We start from the raw sequence: 18545 nt of genomic DNA on the forward strand, positions 1-18545 counted from the left end.
TTCTCAAAACACAAGGAGCAAGAACTTTGTGTGGTCTCTTAGACAACATTTGACTTACTTTAGGATTATTTTAATATTTGGTAGAGGAAAACCTATTATTTTACCTTCATCGGAGTATAAAAGCTACTCTTGACAGTTGATTTGTGAAAATGAACCCAGTTTTCACACCTTTCGCTTTGATGAGCATGATCTTCTGCTGCAGGTCAATGAAGGGCTGGATCAGGCAGAGCCGGGGCTCCTGCTTCTGACTCAGACACACACCATTGTGGTTCACAACCATCCAGCTCCGGTCATACAGCAGCCCTTGCTTTCCTAGGGGCCACTTGGTCACCTAAACAAAAAGGTAAGTGTGTTTTAGGACAGAGCTCCTCAAAAATGGTCTCCACATTATTGCACTGTGGCTGCACAAATACAGACAGACTTAATGAATGCAGCACACACTCTTGAAGGAGGAAATGAAGAAAGAAAAGAAAGTAAAGCCAAGTAGACAATGCAAAGGAGACCATGTGAGCACTAGATTCTTTCCATTCACCCTCCAGAGCCACTTCCTACCCTTCTCCTCTTCAACCTGTCTTTTAAAGGGGTAATGTGTGTGCATGGAGCAACACTCAGAGAAAACAAGGGTGTGCATGGAAAGTAAGTCTCCACTCCACCCCACCTCGAAGCTCCCCTCCCCACAGATTTCCATCACTCTCACTTTTTCTCTATCCTTCCACAGTGGTGAATGCTGCATAGGCCTACCCCCTTACTATAGACATATTTCTCGCACAAATTGTGGCTATCCTGGCCTGGTCACTGGAGAAATGGCTGATTCTAGGGCTGGGTCAGGAGCATCTGGTGGTGGTAGAAAAGTAAGGAAATACTCAAAAAACCAAATGATGGGAGTATGTCAAAGGGATGCAAGAGTCAGCTGAAAGCATGCCTGCGGGCCAAAACTGGAACAATTTGAGCAAAAATAAGAATAATGATGTAGTACTGTATTATAACCCAACATATAAAATACATATTCAGGAGTCAATACTGAAATAAATACCTGATTGAATAAATAATAAATAAATACCCAAATATATAAATAAGAAAAGTTAAATCTCCCATACAGAAGAACCTCAAATAATTGATGTAGATGCTCCCCCTCAAGAAAGAGGAGTATAACTCCCCACCCTTTACATGTAGGCTATACTTATTCACTTGCTTCCAAAGAGTTCAGTACAGAAAGGGGGTGGAGGAGAAACTTTATAGTGAAGAAACCTGATAAACACTCTCTCAACCAGAGATCAGGGTTAATTAACATCAATAGTGAGAAGTCACGTTGACAGTATGTACTATGATACGATATGACATGAAACAATACAATATGATATATGATATGATGAGAATAGTACTTTGCCTCTGTGGTCCTCCTCCCAAAAAAACCCGTAACCCCATGAGAAAGACATCAGACAAACCCAAATTGAGGGACATGCTAAAAAATACCTGACCAGTACTCCTCAAACTGTCAAGGTCATCAAGAACAAAGAAAGTCTGAGAAACCGGTACAGCCCACAGAAGCCTAAGGAGACATGACCGCTAAATATAATATGACATCTGGGATGAGATCCTAGAACAGAAAAAGGGCATTAGAGAAAAACTAATGACATTTCAATGCCAGGTCTTCACAGGACTTTTGTCCACAGCTTAGGTGCTAACAGCACTGCAGGCAACAGCCCATGTCCAGTAGCCCCATCAGTGAGAGCTCTTCTGGAACCAGCTCTCCACTGAAGAAAAGCATAGGCAAAGGCGAAAAAAATACTTTTGAAATAGTTAAGAGACAATCATTCTCCAACTGTGAAGGAATCCATTTCATCCAATTGTTTTCCTCTGAGCACTCAATTCAGCTACCCAAAAGAACCTGAAAACTTCAACAGTGGGTGATGAAGAGTGGGAAGCAATTTTTAATCAAGGGGCATTTTGGGGTGGGTCTTCCAGTGAGGGACCTCAGGGAAGACTGAGGCACCACGGAAAGTAAAGGAGGGGAGTTACAGGGCACAGGGGGAGGGCACAGAACTCAAGGAGGAAGAAAGTCAAGGTAAGCTTCACCTCAAGCAGGGCGAGCCCTGTATTCAGGAAGTGGAAATGTCATGTAATGGGGGGTGCGGGCACTGTGGAGACTGACAGACCTGGGTTTAAATCCCACCTCAACCGTTATTAGCTTTGAACAACTTCCTAACCTTCCTGAGTCTTGGCTTTGTCACATGTAGGATGGACATTATTATCATTTCCTATAGTATTGGCTAAAAGCTAAAATGAAATATAAAATGTAAAGCAACTAAAATATATCAGATGATCCATAGGTGTTAATCTCTTTACCTCTCCCTTCAATTTTTCTCATGTATCCAATAGCCTCCCCCAGACTATAGCTGCTTCTGTTGGTCCAACACTCAAGCTCTGCAATATTATGGTCTATATGCCTTTACGGGTAAGCCCAGAAACCACCATCATTATTTCTTATTTATTTATCTATTATTAAATATTATTTCTATAGGAAAGCCCAGAAACCACCATCATTATTTCTATAGGAAAATATGTTTTGAATTACAAATAACTTCTTAGAAGACAATGTGTTACTGGGAGACGATCTTCATGTCTCTTGTTTCTGTGTGTCTGTTGTCACGAGCAGAAGTACTAACTGCCCTTTCGTTCCAGACTACCTTTCTGAGTATGTTTGTATAGAGAATACAAGTAAATACAGTGAATACAAGCCTCTGGGTAGGAGAACAGGTTTGCTCACAGTCCGGTATTATAATGTCTTCCTCTGAGCAACGGCTAGACATGTTTGCTCACATCCTATTATGAGTACGGTTCCCTGAGGGAGGGGTTCCTCAGCCATGTGCACACCATCCACCTGGGCCCCTCTGTAACCCCTCTTGGGACTTGGGGGGCATAGGGAAACAACACAAACATGAAGCTCATGCTGCCTGCTGTTCTGTGAGTAATAAAGCCCTTTGTCTCTGACCCAGGAGTCTCGTGTTTTCTGCCAGCATCGAGAACACTGTGGCAGGCTAGCTGGTTAGCTTACAAGGAGGGGAAACCTCAGACTCTTCACAGTTCTTCACCTATTTGTGGAAATAGGTCTATAATTTTCTATCTTTTATTTTGTCATCTAAAAATGTAATGTGCTGGCTTCCCCTTTTCTCCTTTCTTCTTCCTGAGGGAGGCGGGGAACTGGCATGTGTGGGGCTGAGCCTTCGGCTGCTGCAGCGGGGGTTTGGTTACAGAAGGAGGAGTTGAGCAAATAAGTATCTGGTGAAAGTATAGAAGCCAGGTTTCTGACAGGAGTTACAAGTATGGAGAGGGGCATAGATAGAATAAACAAGTGGTATTGGATTAAAAGTGGGGGTGTTAGTGGGAAATCGGGAGCATGGCTAGCTGGTAGAGATAGATGATAGATCGATAGTTAATAGATAGATAGATATAAAAATACAGATATGTATATGCACACATGTATGCAGAGTATCCCAAAAGTCTTAACACGTACATATATGTGGTGGACAGAATAATGGTCCTCCTAAACATGTCCACATCCTAATCCCTGGAATTAGGCAAAAGGGACTTGTAGGTGCGATTAAAGTTGAGGACCCTACAATGGGGAGATCTTCCCGGGTTATCCAGGTGGGCCCAATCTAATCAGATGAGTCCTGTTAAAAGTTTATGATAATCTGTCACAACAGCAAATATTTTTAAGCTCTGTACACTCAGAGGGCATAGGAGCAAGGTCAAGGATCAGACTTGGCAACCAAGTATTAGTTTCTCAAGGTCATTCTCTGATGTAAGAAGTGAAGTGCCTTTGATGAAATGACCCATCCCATTTCTCAGGCAGGGGACATACAGAATGAGCCTAGAACACATTATTGCACCAGAAAGTAAGGAAATGCTCAAGGAATAACAGGGACATATCAAAAGGACACAGGATCTGACTTGAAGGAGCGCCCGGTGGCCAAGTCTGCAGCAGTTTAAGCATCAAAATAAATACTGATAAAGATGGGTTGCAACCTTTAGAGCAAAATCAGCATCCATGAGTCCGTGAAGATACAAAAAGAGAGAAGAATTAATGACTAAATAAACATGGAAGAAGGAAAGCTCTATCCTACAATAGAATAGCAACTAATAAATCTAAAAAGAATGATGGAATTTCTTAAATTACCATTTTGCAATCATCATTCCAATCATTGATTTAGGCAAAAGTCATCAATAGATGCTAAATCTAGTGAATAAAAGTTTGACAAGGAACAGGATATTTACATATCCTCAAAATATCTCTCCACGAAATACTGATTAATTACTTATTAATGAATTTGACAGTAGAGAAACCTGGCAGACCCCATCTTAAGCAAATGATGATCGTTAATGTCACCAGCATTGGGACAAATGAACAGTGTGTGTCTCCTTCTGGGGTGCACTGAGAAAGCATAGTATCACTCTTAAGGAATTCCTGCCAAAACTACAGAAATCATAAGGAAACCTCAGATAATACCCTCACTTTGGAGGTTAGGAGGTCTTTGGAAGGTGAGTAGATCATGAGGGTGGAGCTGTCATGCATGTGATTAAAGATCTTAGAAAAGAGGCCCCAGAGAGCTCCCTCACCCCTTCACCGGGTGAGGACACAGCGAGAAGACACTGTCTGTGAACCAGGAAGTGAACCCTCACTGGACATTGAATCTGCCAGCACCTTGATCTTGGACTTGCAGCCTCCAGAACCATGAGAAATAAATTTTTGTTGTTTATAAGCCACACAGTTGATGGCACTTTGCTATGGCAGCCGGAATGGACTAAGACATCCATCTGCCAGAATTCTATCTTCATGTCTTCGTGGGCCCTTATCACCAGTGTGATTCTATTTACTTGGATGGTGCTTGGTCTTGTGTCTGTCCCTTCTGAGACACTGCACTCTCTAAGGGAAGGAACATTTTCCATTTTGCTCATCAGTGTATACCAGGTGTTGGCCCAAGGCCTGGCAGATAGCAGGTCCTTGGTATGCAGTTTTTGAATGAGAAGATGGATAGAAGACCTTTAGCCAACCTTACTGAGTCTCAGTGTCCTCATCTGTAAAATGGGATGCTAATTCCTCCCTGGGGTATCTGTGCTATGTGGCTATCCTATGGAACATGACCAGTCTGTGAAAAATACGAGTCCTGACACACACGGGAAACATGGACTTCTCACCTTCCTCCATTAGGAAGTGAAAGTGAACTTGCTTGTTACGGTCTCAGCCTGGAGGACAGGCTCCCATAGGACCACCCTGAAAGGCAGGCCACAAACAGCCCTGACCATGGTATGTCTGACCCGGAACCAAAGAGCCTGTTATTCCAGAGGCTCAGGAGTCTGGGACCTTTGCCTGGGACTTGGGACACACACAGGTCATAGAATGATAGCTTCAGTTTGGCCACCGCAGGGCTGTCAGGGCCGGCTGGCCAGCCAAGGTGGGCGCCCCAGCCTGCCAGCTCAGGTAACCACCGGGCCGGCACATTCCAAGACATAACACAGCTCATATCCACAGGGAGGGCTGAGCAGAACAAGTCACATAAAAGCATTGACCCAAGGAGTCAGCAGACCCGGATTCAAATCTTTCCTCTCTCATCAATTACTGGGCAAAGTGCTTAACCTCAATAGCCCTCAGGCTATCTATAAAATGGGGATGATACTCCCATGCACCTCATATTGTTGTTTTAAAGATGGACTGAAACAAAGCATGTAAAATGCTTCAGCAGGGAACCAGCACATGCATTCAGTGAAAATTATATCTATAATTATTAAGAGTAAGTAGGTGTTCACCATTCAGAAACAGGATCATTTCCGGCATACCTCCAAGCGGAGCCATGTTCAAAAGTCAGCCCAAACCAAGAAAGGCAGAATGAGAACGACCCTTCATATGTCACGATACTCCAAATATGATTTTGATTTTCTGCATGCTTTGCTTTACCTTCTGTCCTTTTTTCTTCACTTTATCAAAAAAAAAAAGTCATGAAGTAAACAACAACAACAACAAAAAGCAGTCTGTGTGCCACCTTTAAAACCCTTACCTCAAATGCAGCACAGGATTTGATCGGGTAGAGGTAAAGGTTGGTGATGACATGTGGCCCAAGGCCCCCCTCCAGGACTCCTACAGCTTTCTCTGAAGGGGTCTGCTGGGTCCCGGTGGCCATCAGTGGAGGTGAGTGCGAACCCCCTGCATCCACAGTGCTCGGCAAGTCATTGCAAACCCTAGAGGCTGTGGGGGCCTCTTCCTGAGGTGAGGAACTACATCTGTCCATGGTGGCCGGCATGCCGTCCTGAGCCTCGCTCTCTGACGGGGCTCCAGCCTCCCCAGCGGTGGTCTGAGGGAGGGGCTGTCCATCAGACCGGTGCAGTTGCATTGCTATGATGAACCTGAGAAAGGCCTGGGCATCCTCAAGTGTAGACATATATCCAAAGGAAATCCTCACAGACCCTGTAGGCTGCCCATCTATGAGGTCCACATTGTCTCCACAGACATGACCGGCCTAGGATAAAAGGGAAATAAGTCAGCCAGAGGGACTCATTCTGCATGGATAAACTGGAAATCGTTTTGGAGAAGAAACTTAACCCAGGACAAGAAACCGCAACAGTAACACGCACTGTGTGCCTGAGCCATGCTCTCCTAAGCATAAGGACTCCCTTGTGAATCTCGCTTTGCTCAGGTGTAAATTGGGCTCAATACCAATCTCAATGGATCATTAAAAAGTTTAGAAGAAATACTGCACGGAAGGTATTTACCCAGAGCCGCACACCATGCCAACCCACAGACACGTCAAAAGACAGACCAAAGTTTCAGAAGCGTGATGGGTCAGCTTCTTGGTCTCCCCTGGGCTGAGGCAGGAAAAACACCTGCTGGTCGCTCCCTTGAGCCTCTCTCAGAACCAAAGGGAGGACTGCATCCCTGAGAGCTGCCCTTTGACAAGGCAAGACAGAGATGCTCCCTCTGTGAACGACCAGCCAAGGCCACTACAAAAGCCAAAGCAGGCTGGGTGCTCCTGCTGGGAGGTGCGGAAAGAAAGGCGAGGCGTCCCCCAACCTCTCCAAGCGGGGCCGCCCAGTATTGGTCACACAGGCTGGGTGCTCCTGCTGGGAGGTGCGGAAAGAAAGGCGAGGGGTCCCCCATCCTCTCCAAGCGGGGCCGCCTGGTATCGGTCGCTGCTCAGGGCACCTACCTGCCCCAGTGCTGAACCCAGGCCAGTCACCTAAAGAGTTGGGGTCACAACACTCTGCAGGATCAAATATTCTATCTAAAGCTGCATTTGTTTCTGTAGCAGGCCTTCCTCTCTCTTTTTAAGTAAAATCCAGTTCATGGTTGGTTGGGATCTCTGACCCCAGACACGAGACCAGCCTCCAGGGTGGTTGGAGAGGCCACCGTGGGAGATGACCAGCATTACCAACCTGAAGATGCTGCTTGACCATCTCGTCGCTTATCCCCAGGTGCCTCTGACAGGCCCCCGTGTTGCAGAAGCAGCCAGTTCGCAAGTGGATGTTGTAAAGACTGGCCATTTTATCCACCTGTGGGTTCAATGTGACATGAAACCGGTGTTAAAGGATGTCACTACACGGTCAGCATGTGCTTCCAGCAGCTGTAACAGCAATGGCGCCTCCTACAGTGGTGAGACGAGGGCTGCCTCCCCTGGACTGTCAGAGTGAGAAGAAGCCATTCTCTGGGTTGAACCGAGGGGCCTCAGGAAAGCAACTCTGCTCCGTTAGCCTGGGCAAATAGTTCAGTGACATGGAGACCTGCTAATGAAATTCAGGCATTCCCTGGTGCTCAGAGCTGAGACCTGGCAGCATCATTGGGTCAGGCCAACCCCATCTCCAGAGTCAGGTGGCCTCCTTTCAACGGGTAGCTGCTCGGGAGGCTCCCTCACTGCCCCACCCCAACCCCTGCCAACTGGAAACTGAAGTCTCCTGTGCCCACCCCCACACCCCACATTCACAGTGTGTTACCACTACTGCGAAACAAGCCACCAAACTTGGTGGAACAAAGTAATAACCATTTTTTTGTGCTCACAGCTACAGTAGGTCAGGAATTTGGAAAGAGCGCAGAGGAGATGCTTGACTCTTTTCCATGATTTCCCGAGTCTCAGCAGAGAAGACGCCAAGGCTGGGAGTGACGTGGTGTCTGGGAGTTGGAATCATCTGGAGATTCACTTGCGCGCGCGTGTGTGTGTGTGTGTGTGTGTGTGTGTGTGTGTGTGTGTCTGGCCTCCCAGCCAGGAGGGCTCAAAACAGGACTGCCACCAGAGGGCCTGTGCTTGGCCTCTCCACATGGCTGGCTTCCTCAGAGCATGGCAGCCTCAGTGTAGACCTTCTTACATGGTAACTTGGGGCCCAGAAGTGGACGTCCCAAGGAATAATGCTGATGTGGCTGCCACGCAGCGTCCCTTCTGTGGCATTCTCCTGGTTATGAGCGAGTCACAAACCCACCAAGATTCAAGAAGAGAGGGCGCCTGGGTGGCTCAGTCGGTTAAGCGACTGCCTTCGGCTCAGGTCATGATCCTGGAGTCCTGGGATCGAGTCCCACATCGGGCTCCAGCTCAGCGGAGAGCCTGCTTCTCCCACTGACCCTCTCCCCTCTCATGCTGTTTCTCTCTTGCTCACTCTCTAATAAATAAATAAATAAAATTAAAAAAAAAAAAAAAAAAAAAGATTCAAGAAGAGAGAAGGCCCCCACCTACAAGAGGCTGTTTGGGCCACACTTAACCCTTTCTCCTAATTTCCCATCATGAGGCGGTACCCCTCACTTTGGGCCCCGTGGGATCCCGGCCCGTGCCTGACCAGGTGAAGGATTTGGTTTCAGCAGCAGGATGAGCACAACATCCGGGGACATCGAGAAAGCAGCCTGACCAGAGTGCAGCATGGGAGCCTCCCCACCCAGGTGCCTTCATGCTCAGCGTTTACTGAGCACTTGCTTCCTACTGGGCCCCGTGCTCAGGCATTCAATAGCATATCTCATTCAGTCCTCAGAGCAACACTGTCAGCAGGGTACTTTGTCATCCCCATTTCATGGACACTTGGAGTGTTTACACTAACTTGCCCAAGCTCACAGAGCCAACAAAAGGCAGTCAGAATCTGAGCCCCCATGCTTAACCACTGAGTAGAGTGACTTCCACAGAGGGAAGAATGGAATTAGGAGGCATGATATCAAAAACAAGAACCCCAAAGCTTCTTACGGAAAGCTAACTTTGAAAAGAATCACAGATTCTTTTGAAATCTCCTGAAAAGAGAGCCCAACCCAGCCATGAAACCATCTGATCTTTCTGAAGGCCACAAATATCCCTGTGGAATTCCCACACAGGGAAGGAGCCCGGGGAAACCAGGCTGGATTTCCAGGCCTCAGCCATGGAATCCACTGGTCCCTCAAGTGACCAGCCGCTTCCACAGACACACAGACGGAGACTTGTCCTGGGTCCGGCCTTGTGGAATAAGAGACCTAGTGCAGTCAGCAGGACACCTAGACAGGTGTCTCCCCCTGCCCCCACCGCAGGGCTCTTCTCCTCTTCGAGGTTTCTCTGGCCAAATGAGGCATTCCCTCCCTGCTCTGCCTGACACAGCATACTTCACGGTCACCTGTCTGTCGTCCTCCACACCGCGCAGGAAATACAAACTTATTTAGGTCCAAGAATGAGACTTACTTTACCAGTCACCCAGAATAGTGTATTTAAGAAGGCAAAACGTTTCCTCCTGATGCATTTTCCACCATCCTCCAAAAGCATTTAAAATCGCATGCTTCCTTGTGGCATCGGCCAGCCAGTGACTTACTGAGCGGGGGTCTGCACAGTAAACCTACCCAAGAGACAACCTGTGGTTGTAAAATGTCCCCTCCCAGATACCAGTAAGAATCGACATGTCCCCAGAAGCATAGTTCTCAACTTTGTTCCTCAGATAGTTTATAGCTATTGAGAAGAGGGGGTGGATATGCTTCCTTGAGAAATGGATTTTGTTTGAGAAATTCTGCATTTAACAAAGGTGAATGGGGATTATGGCTTTCAAGGGAAGATGAGCACTTTCTTCCAAACTTATCTGACCATTGAAACTGCTCCTCACAGAGCTGCTCTAGGAACCCATGCTCTGGGACGGGCCTCGGGCTCCCCATCCCTGCCAGCCCGTGACACCCCATCTGGGGACCATCTACCACCATGTCTGAGTGCTTGCTATGACTCTGGACATTTTAATGGACTGAACAGTGACCAGCTTACTCAGCTATGGCAAGGACCCCAGCAGTTCCCAACCTCCACTATTTGCCCCGTTTTCATGGGAAAATAGATGCAAGGGGCACTTTTGCACAAACTATTTTATAACCAAACTACTAAATCCTTTGAACTCATAATATGCATGAACTATGGCAGAAATAAGGGCTTTTGTGATACTTGTCATTAAGAAGGAGTTCTGAATTCCAAGCCACACGCAAATACATGGTGGTAACAGGCCCACGTTTTGTGTGATGCCATGATCCGGTCACTGGGGCCATCATGCTGAATAGACATGAAACGACCTGAGAAGTACTATTCTGTCTTACACCGCTTTTCTGTCTACACTCTTTTAGGGTGCCTTCCCTTGCTGGCAAGCTGTCAGCTGTCCCCTTCCACTGCGATCAACATTCTGCTTCCCTCTCCTTGCACTCAAAATTGACCATTTCTGGCTGAAAAAGGAGGGCTGGTAAACTAAACAGCCACGCCAGTTAGAACGGCGTGGAAACAAGAGTACGGAGCCTCTAAGGAAGGGCCGGGGTCCCTGCACCCACGCCCAGGCTGCCCTTCACACACAGCTGCCGCAAGCACCCCGGGACCTGCACCGCACATTTCAGGGCTCCAGAAGGCGGCAGAGTGCCAGAAGACCGCGTTTCTGCTGTGAATGAGGGTGCGAGGTGGCGAGGAGACCCACCTGGGAATAACCAATGATGTTCCCACTGGGGTCGAGCACGTTAAAATTGATGACCGGACCCTGCACCTCCGGGCTGCTGAATTCAGAGTCGCTGTAAATCCGCACCACAGGGGCTCCACTGGGGTACCGGAGGGCAGACAGGGCAGTGTAGGTGTACTGAGCCAAGGTGAAGGTGTGCTGCTTTATATTCTCCATTCCACCTCAAAAACGATTGTGAAACGTCAGAGAGAAACATGAACTTCACCTGTAATTCACTCACTCATTTTACTTATTTATTTATTTATTTATTTGAGAGCGAGAGAGCACAAGTAGGGGGAGAGGCAGAGGGAGAGGGAGAAGCAGACTCCCTGCTAAGCAGGGAGCCTGACACGGGGCTCGATCCCATGACCCTGAGATCATGACCCGAGCCAAAGGCAGACGCTTCACCGACTGAGCCACCCAGGCGCCCCTCACTCACTCATTTTTAAGAAAAACAAGATCATTCTAACCACCAAGCTGGAGCTCAGGTTAATGGTTGTAAATACTGGTAGATAGCGTGTGGTACTGTCCGTGTGGTTAATGTGTAGATGTGGGGCCCTCACTGTTGCTGTTCTGTGGAATCATCAAAGGAATTCTTGTCATCCTTCACTTTTCTCTTTTTAATTTAGACCCTTGGGTTACAGATGGCAAAAATGCACAATTTTATTTTTATTAGTATTTTTTAAATTTTTTAAAATTTATTTTTAAGTAATCTCTACACCCAATGCGGGGCTTGAACTCATAACCCCAAGATCCAGTTGCACACTCCATCAACTGACCCAGCCAGGTCACAATTTTATCTTTAAATGTATCTTTTTTTTTTTTTTGCTGTTTCTTTTAATGTTTAAATCATTAAACACTCTTCACATCAATTAAGGATACGTGTTACAACATGGATGAACCTTGAAAACATCATGTAAAAGAAGCCAGACACAAAAGGACAAATATTGTGTCTTCTATAAGTGCCTAGAATAGGCAAATTCATAGAGACAGAAAGGAGAATGGAGAATACTCGGGCTGGGGGAAGGGGCAAAGGGGAGTTACTGTCGAATAGGTACAGTTTCAGTTTGGGATGATGCAGAAGTCCTAGAGATGGTCAGTGCTGGATGGCTGCATAACAAGGTAAACGTACTTAATGCCACTGAAACGTACACTTAAATTGGCTAAAATGGTGCATTTTATGTTACAGATAGTTCACATTTTTTTCCAAAGGAGCAAATAAGTAGGAATAATCAGGGTTTGCTTTATTGGGGAACTGATATGGTCAGTCTGCTTTCAGTTCAGAGGTGCCCCGGCCCCCGTCAGACCTGTAGCTTGCGGTGTGGGTATCTATTAATATCTTCCCTTGGAAAAGTGTTCATCGCTCAGTGTTTGTCTTTATTATCTCCTCTTGTCCTGGATGATGTCCACTCACCTCCCTGTATTACCATCAGGGCTACCCACCCCTCCCCTCCCAAGAATCCTTTCTGCCTCCAGTATCAGGGTCAGGTTGAGAACCTGAAGGGTCTCATTATTGTGACCAGAGAGAGAGAAAGGAAGGACTACCTAATCATTAAGCCACATCCCTGGTTCACCACAACTCCATTTCCATATGGATGGTACAAACAGTACCACCCAGTTCTAGCAGCTCAGCCTCTGGAGGAGTGCCCAGGAGCATAACAGGATGGTGGCTGCCTGGCTCATGAGTCAGAGGCTCTTCTAGTCGTGTATACCTTTGTGTCAAGCTCCACATGATGGGAAGTGACATCTGTTGGCGTGTCAGCCTACAGTGAATGTCTCCCCCCTGCCTACACACCCCACTTACCAGGAAAGAAAACATGCATTATTGCAAAGGTCAACAGGAGAGACAGTGGTTGGGGCTCAGGGTTAGGCATTTTTTTTTAAGATTTTATTTATTTATTTGACAGAGAGAGAGACAAGCGAGAGAGGGAACACAAGCAGGGGGAGTGGGAGAGGGAGAAGCAGGCTTCCTGCGGAGCAGGGAGCCCGATGCGGGGCTCGATCCCAGGGCCCCAGGATCATGACCTGAGCCGAAGGCAGAGGCTTCACCGACTGAGCCCCACCAGGCGCGCCAGGGTTAGGCATTGTTATGGTCTAGGCTGAAATCCCTGCCCTCTCAATTACTAGGTCCCTGACCCTGGGGAAGGCATTTAACCTCTCTGAGTATTAGCTCCTCATGGGCAAAGTGGGCTCAACATACAGCTCCCCCATGTGACAGGAGGGAGGACCCAGCAAGGGAATGGCGGAATGAGGTCTCCGGATCTGTAAACATTCCCAGTCCAGGGACTATGAAGCTACTCGTCTCCAATTTATAATATCTCTTACTCATTAAAATGTTCTTTTAACTGGCAAAACAACAACAACAACAACAACAACAAAGGCACCTCAGTCTCTTGCTCTTGCCTCAGAAGTCATTCTGAAGTTCTTGAGAATAAGCTTCAACTTCATCCAGGGTTCAGCAGCCAAGTGCCAGCCACTCACACAGACCCACGTCCTTACCTAAACCGTGCCCATTCCGGGAGCAAATCTGACACGGAGGAAAGGGTCCACTGACCTGTGAGGCGCTCTAGGGCATCAAATCCATGTTTTAGTGCTATCACATCAAGGAACGAGATGGTGCCATCTTCAAACCTGTAACAGTGTTGAGGGAAACAAGGTCAAGCCGTGGCCAACTTCTCTGTGTGCATTCTGTGGAGTGTAACAAGGTTCTGATTTTAGGCTTAGCCATAATCTCTGAATACCTTCTTTCTGCTGCCTTATAAACCACTGCTCGTTCTCCCCGTCAGGACAGAGGGCTTCGCACACCAAGACCCATGGGGCCACCTCTGGCCCTGACTTGCTCGGCAGCTTTCTTGGGAGAGGATGGCCACAGGGGTAAAGGGAGCTAAAAGACAGTCACCACCTTGAGAAATGCTATCCTGCCCCCGTGAAGATTTTGACAAAACCTCAAGTGCTTCGGGCCCTTGAAATGCTGCCCTTAACCCCAAGAGAACACCACTGACAGGGCATCAGTTAAGCATGATCAATGTACTACATGTCAGTGATCCCAAACTCTATGGAACCACACATCATCTTGGAAACACTATCGTTCCAAACTCTATGGAACCCAAGTATCATCTTTTAAACAGCTGAGTTCACAGTTTCAGAGGGAAATGGCGTCCCAGGGAGAGATTGCAGCAAACACCCTGAGGAGGCCGAGGCAGGCACACTTCCCGAACGGTAAGAACATCAGTGCGGCCGGGAGTGAGTGTGCATGAGCTGGGAATGAGTTGGGAATGAGCTGGCAAGGTGGAGAGTGGTAGGAGATAAAGTCAGAGAACATCTACCTTGGGGAGATACCTTGTGTCTGAAGAGCTCTGAGCAGAGAGCAGGGACAGGATGGGACCCAGGCTTTGTCAAGCAGAGTCAGTCTTCAGACTACTGCAGGAGAGGGGGGAAGCTCGGAAACAGGAGGTTTCAGGGAGCATGGGAATGAAGGATGGTGACAAACGGCAGCCTCTGTGGGCCAGGCTGTGAGTTATCAAAGCAAGTTGAAGCTTTCAGTGGAAATATTATGCTTCATATTTTAATATGAAGCTTTAAGAATTAAAAGAGGGGCGCCTGGATGGCTCAGGTCATGATCTCAGTGTCCTCGGATCGAGCCCCTCATCGGGCTCCCTGCTCAACAGGAAGCCTGCTTCTCCCTCTGCTGTTACCCACCCCCGCACCCCGCCCCGCTTGTGCTGTCTCTGTCAAATAAATAAATAAAATCATAAAAAAAATAAAACTAAAGAAGATTCTGTTTCTTTAAAAAAAGAAAAAGAAAGAAAGAAAAACATGAGGTGCAGAGACCAAGTCACATGTCCATGTCCCCACAGCTAGTGTGCAGTAAAGCCAGGATTCCCCCGCCAGCAACCCAGCTCTGGGGCCTACACACTTGACCACTGACTGACTCTACTGCTGGGGACACGGCCCTATCTGCAGAACCCTGAGTCTGCCCCTGGATCTGTGGGGGATCTGACCCGCCTTCCCATCCAGGCCCGGGCCTTCTGACGCACCAGCAGGGTGACTAGCTCCCTGGCCCAATCCCATGGTGTTCCCCGATGTTGGCCCCAGCAGAACCCTGGGTCAGCTGTCATTTTCACCCTCTCCCGCCTTCGACCTTACGGGCCCAGCCATCACCCCCTGGGAGAGCTCCTGGCTCCCCACGCCGCCTGCCCTGCAGCCTGAGGAAGAAACGGAAACCCACAAAGCCGGCCGAGGCCTATGCCATTTGCCGGCCAGTAGCTGCCTGCCCTCAAAGTCGCTTTGTCACTCACAGGGCTCACACACGCGGCTGTTAACAGCGCCCCACACGTCTGGTGGCTTCTGAATTAACGGAATCTTCTTGCCCACCAGCTGCCAGGCTGAGTGGATTCCGCAGCTGAATCACCAGCTGGGCTGTCCGTTCGCTAACTTGTTCCAAATGATGCCATCTTTTAAAGGACTGCTTGAATAAACTGCTGCACCTCTTGTCTGTGCTCTGGGAAAAGGCCTGGTGGCCCACCCTCCTTCCTCTCCTGAGAGCCCTTCACCTCTCCTGCCTGCAGCCCTCGTCCTCTCGTAGCTGTGGAGAAGCCCACAAATGGGGGCCCAGTTCACTGAGCCGCCTAGGGCATGCCCCAGCCAGCCTCCGCCTCCCAGATCTGAGCCCGGTTGCCAGCCTCCATCCCTGCCTCCGACTCCAAGCCCCCTGACCCCAGTGGCCAGTCTGGTCCCTTGCACAACCCTGTAGGTGACACAGGCCAGCCCCCTTGCTGAACTCCAGCCAGCCACTGCCACGGTGAGGTTACCTTTCAGCCACCGAGCGTCTCGGGATATAGAAGTCTTCTCCTGCAAGGTATGCCGCGGCTGTGCCCCCTCCAAAGTAGGTTTTCCTCAGCAGAGGAGCCACACGATTATTCACCAGCAGAGCGCCCAGGCCGGTAGGGAATCCAAAGATCTTATAGAAGGAGAGGGGGACAAAGTCGGCCTGGTGAACCGACAGGTCCAAAGGGGAGGTGCTCACGTAGGAGGCTGCATCGAGCAGCACGAACCACTTCCCAGGCACGCTCACAGGGCACCTCCGCCCGGCCTTGACCTCTCGTATCCAGGACAGGGGGTATCGGGTTCCGGAAAAGTTACTCTGCGCGGGGTAACAAAACAGATGCGGAAGCTGGCAGTCGGGGTCACGGGCGGCCGCGCCCTGTGTCTCCACCGACCACATGTCCTCTGGCCTGACCGGGACGGAGGTGACGTTCATGGCCATGGTGACCTTCCTCATGCCCACCACGGAGGTGTGGCTGTCGGTGAGGTAACAGAAGCGGCTCCCACTGCTCTCCGGGCCCGGGGACACCCACGGGAAGGCCTCTGCCACCAGCTTAAGAGCAGCCGTGCTCCCTGCCGTGAAAATCACGCTGTAGTCCTCCGGGGAGGTGTGGAAGTGCGCCAGAATCCTGGAAGAAGCACAGCGTCATGCCAGCTCCGTGGTCTCCCTGGGTTCACATGCTCGGAGGCAGCTGTATCTCTACTACTTAGGACCTCTCTCTCTGCCTTCGTATTTAGGAAAAAACCCAGATCAGCTTTGCCACAATGGCCAAGTGAGGGCAGGTGCAGAGCAAGCTGCACGAGGAAATGACAAACAGGTTCTAATTGGCAAAAGCAGCTTCACCTCCCATGTCCCCACCCTCTTTAGAGAAGATAAAAATCCACAGGGCACCTGGGTGGCGCAGTCGGTCGAGCCTCCGAGCCTCTGACTCTTGATTTCTGCTCGGGTCATGATCTCAGGGTCGTGAGATCGAGCCCAGCGTTGGGCTCCATGCTCAGCGGGGAGTGTGTTTGGGATTCTCTCTCTCCCTCTTCCCCTCCCGCCCTGTGCTCTCGCACTCTGTCTCTCTCTTTCTCAGATAAATAAATGTTTTAAAAAAAGATAAAAATCCACAACAACCTTTCTTAATCCTAGAAAACACTCTCTCCTTGGTCGGCTCTCTGGCTCTATCACAGCGAGGCTTAAGTCACCAACTTGTTTCATGGTGCCTTTAATTTTGGCAGCCCAGCATCCCTTGCAAATTGGAAATAACTTGAAATTATATCAACTCAAGTAACTTTAAGCACCACTTGGAAATTACTTACTAAAAACCAATTATTACATGTGGAAAAATATAAAGAGCTGTTTCAGGTGCACATATTAGTAAAAAGGTTGGGGAGGGAGGATGAACGGTGCCTAATGAAACATGAGAGGAAAGCCTAAAGGAAACGTTTTTCCTCTCTCTGAAAATGAGACTTAGGAAACTGGGTCCCTCCTGGTCACTCTGGCCCCCAGGCACTCTGGCGTCAGCCCCAAGCCCCATACAACAGCTGTGCACGCCTCTGGGCCGCCCGCCTGTGCTTCGGGGCTGCCCCGCTCCTACCTACTCACTCTCACCTGCCCGCCCTCTGGCCCTGATGGTTGTCACTGGGCACGTGACCATTTAGCTGAACGTGATCGTCCTCAAACCAACTCAGAACCTTTGTGGGATGCGGCGGGTGGTAGGAAAGAAGCCCATCGTCCCGGAAGCGCCCACGCAGACTGGCACCTGTGCCACTCACCTGTAGCGTACGCGCTCCACGGTATCGTGGGTGAGCCCGCTGCTGATACTCTGGCTGTGAGGATTACCTGGCAGGTTACAGAGACAAAGCCATCAAGTCACGACTTCGGTTTCTGCTCGTGTGTTCCTCTAAAACCCTCTCCAGTTTCTCAAAGAGTTAAGCACACAACTACTATATGACCCAGCAATACCACTCCTATATCCTAAAGGGAAATGAAAACACATGTCCACACAAAGATTCATGCACAGAAGTGTTCGTAGGCAGGTTTATTGGTAAAGCCAAATTCTGGGAACAACATGAATATCCATCAGCTGATGAACAGAGAGACAAGATGCCATATACCCACACAATGGGAAAATATTCACAACAGAAAAGAACAATCTACTGGCTATGTCATGAACGACCCGCAAAAACATGCTAAGAGGTCACATATTGTTTGATTCCATTTATATGAAATGTCCAGTAAAGGCAATGGTGTAGAAAGGGATTCAGAAAGTAGTGGATTAGTGGTTGCCTGGGACTGAGGGGGCAACAGGGATTAACTATAAATAGGCTTCAGAGATCTTATTGGGGGAATGAAAATGTTCTAAATGATTTATAGTGATAGCAGCACCACTTGGTAAAGTTACCAAAATCACTAAATTGTACATTTGAAATAGATGAATTTTATGATTTCTAAAATATAACTCAATTTTTCTAAACAATTTTTTAAAAAAATAAACCATTCCCTGTTGAATGAGGTGGGATCCAGGAAGAACATTCTGGAGCTGTAAGTCGGCTCACAGGCAACCAGGCCAATGTAAGAACCTTTTCTGCAAGTTCCCTGACAGGGGATTCTGATAATTCCAGGGAACCAAGTACACAACCTCAGGAGGCCGCCCTCTCCCCTAACCATGAGACAGAGCCATGAACGCCACTTAATCTAAATCCCCATCTGTTGCCCTGTGTTCACACCCCTGCAACTGGCATCATTCCTGCAGAAACACATCTAATTCCTCCAAAATGTGAAGGGGGCCATCACA

At 48.5% G+C, this 18545-nt stretch overlaps 1 protein-coding gene across 1 annotated transcript in view; it reads right to left on the reverse strand.

The window, feature by feature from the left end:
* The window catches only part of MOCOS (molybdenum cofactor sulfurase), a 49235-nt gene that overhangs the window by 22415 nt on the left and 8275 nt on the right, over positions 1–18545 (reverse strand). The window contains 7 exon segments of the mRNA XM_032421224.1: positions 169–331; positions 6057–6515; positions 7429–7545; positions 10921–11120; positions 13493–13569; positions 15750–16391; positions 17524–17590. Of these exon segments, the coding sequence (XP_032277115.1) occupies positions 169–331; positions 6057–6515; positions 7429–7545; positions 10921–11120; positions 13493–13569; positions 15750–16391; positions 17524–17590 (1725 nt within the window).

The sequence above is a fragment of the Phoca vitulina genome, unplaced genomic scaffold (genome assembly GCF_004348235.1).
Source record: "Phoca vitulina isolate PV1807 unplaced genomic scaffold, GSC_HSeal_1.0 scaffold24, whole genome shotgun sequence".
Lineage (NCBI taxonomy): Eukaryota > Metazoa > Chordata > Mammalia > Carnivora > Phocidae > Phoca > Phoca vitulina.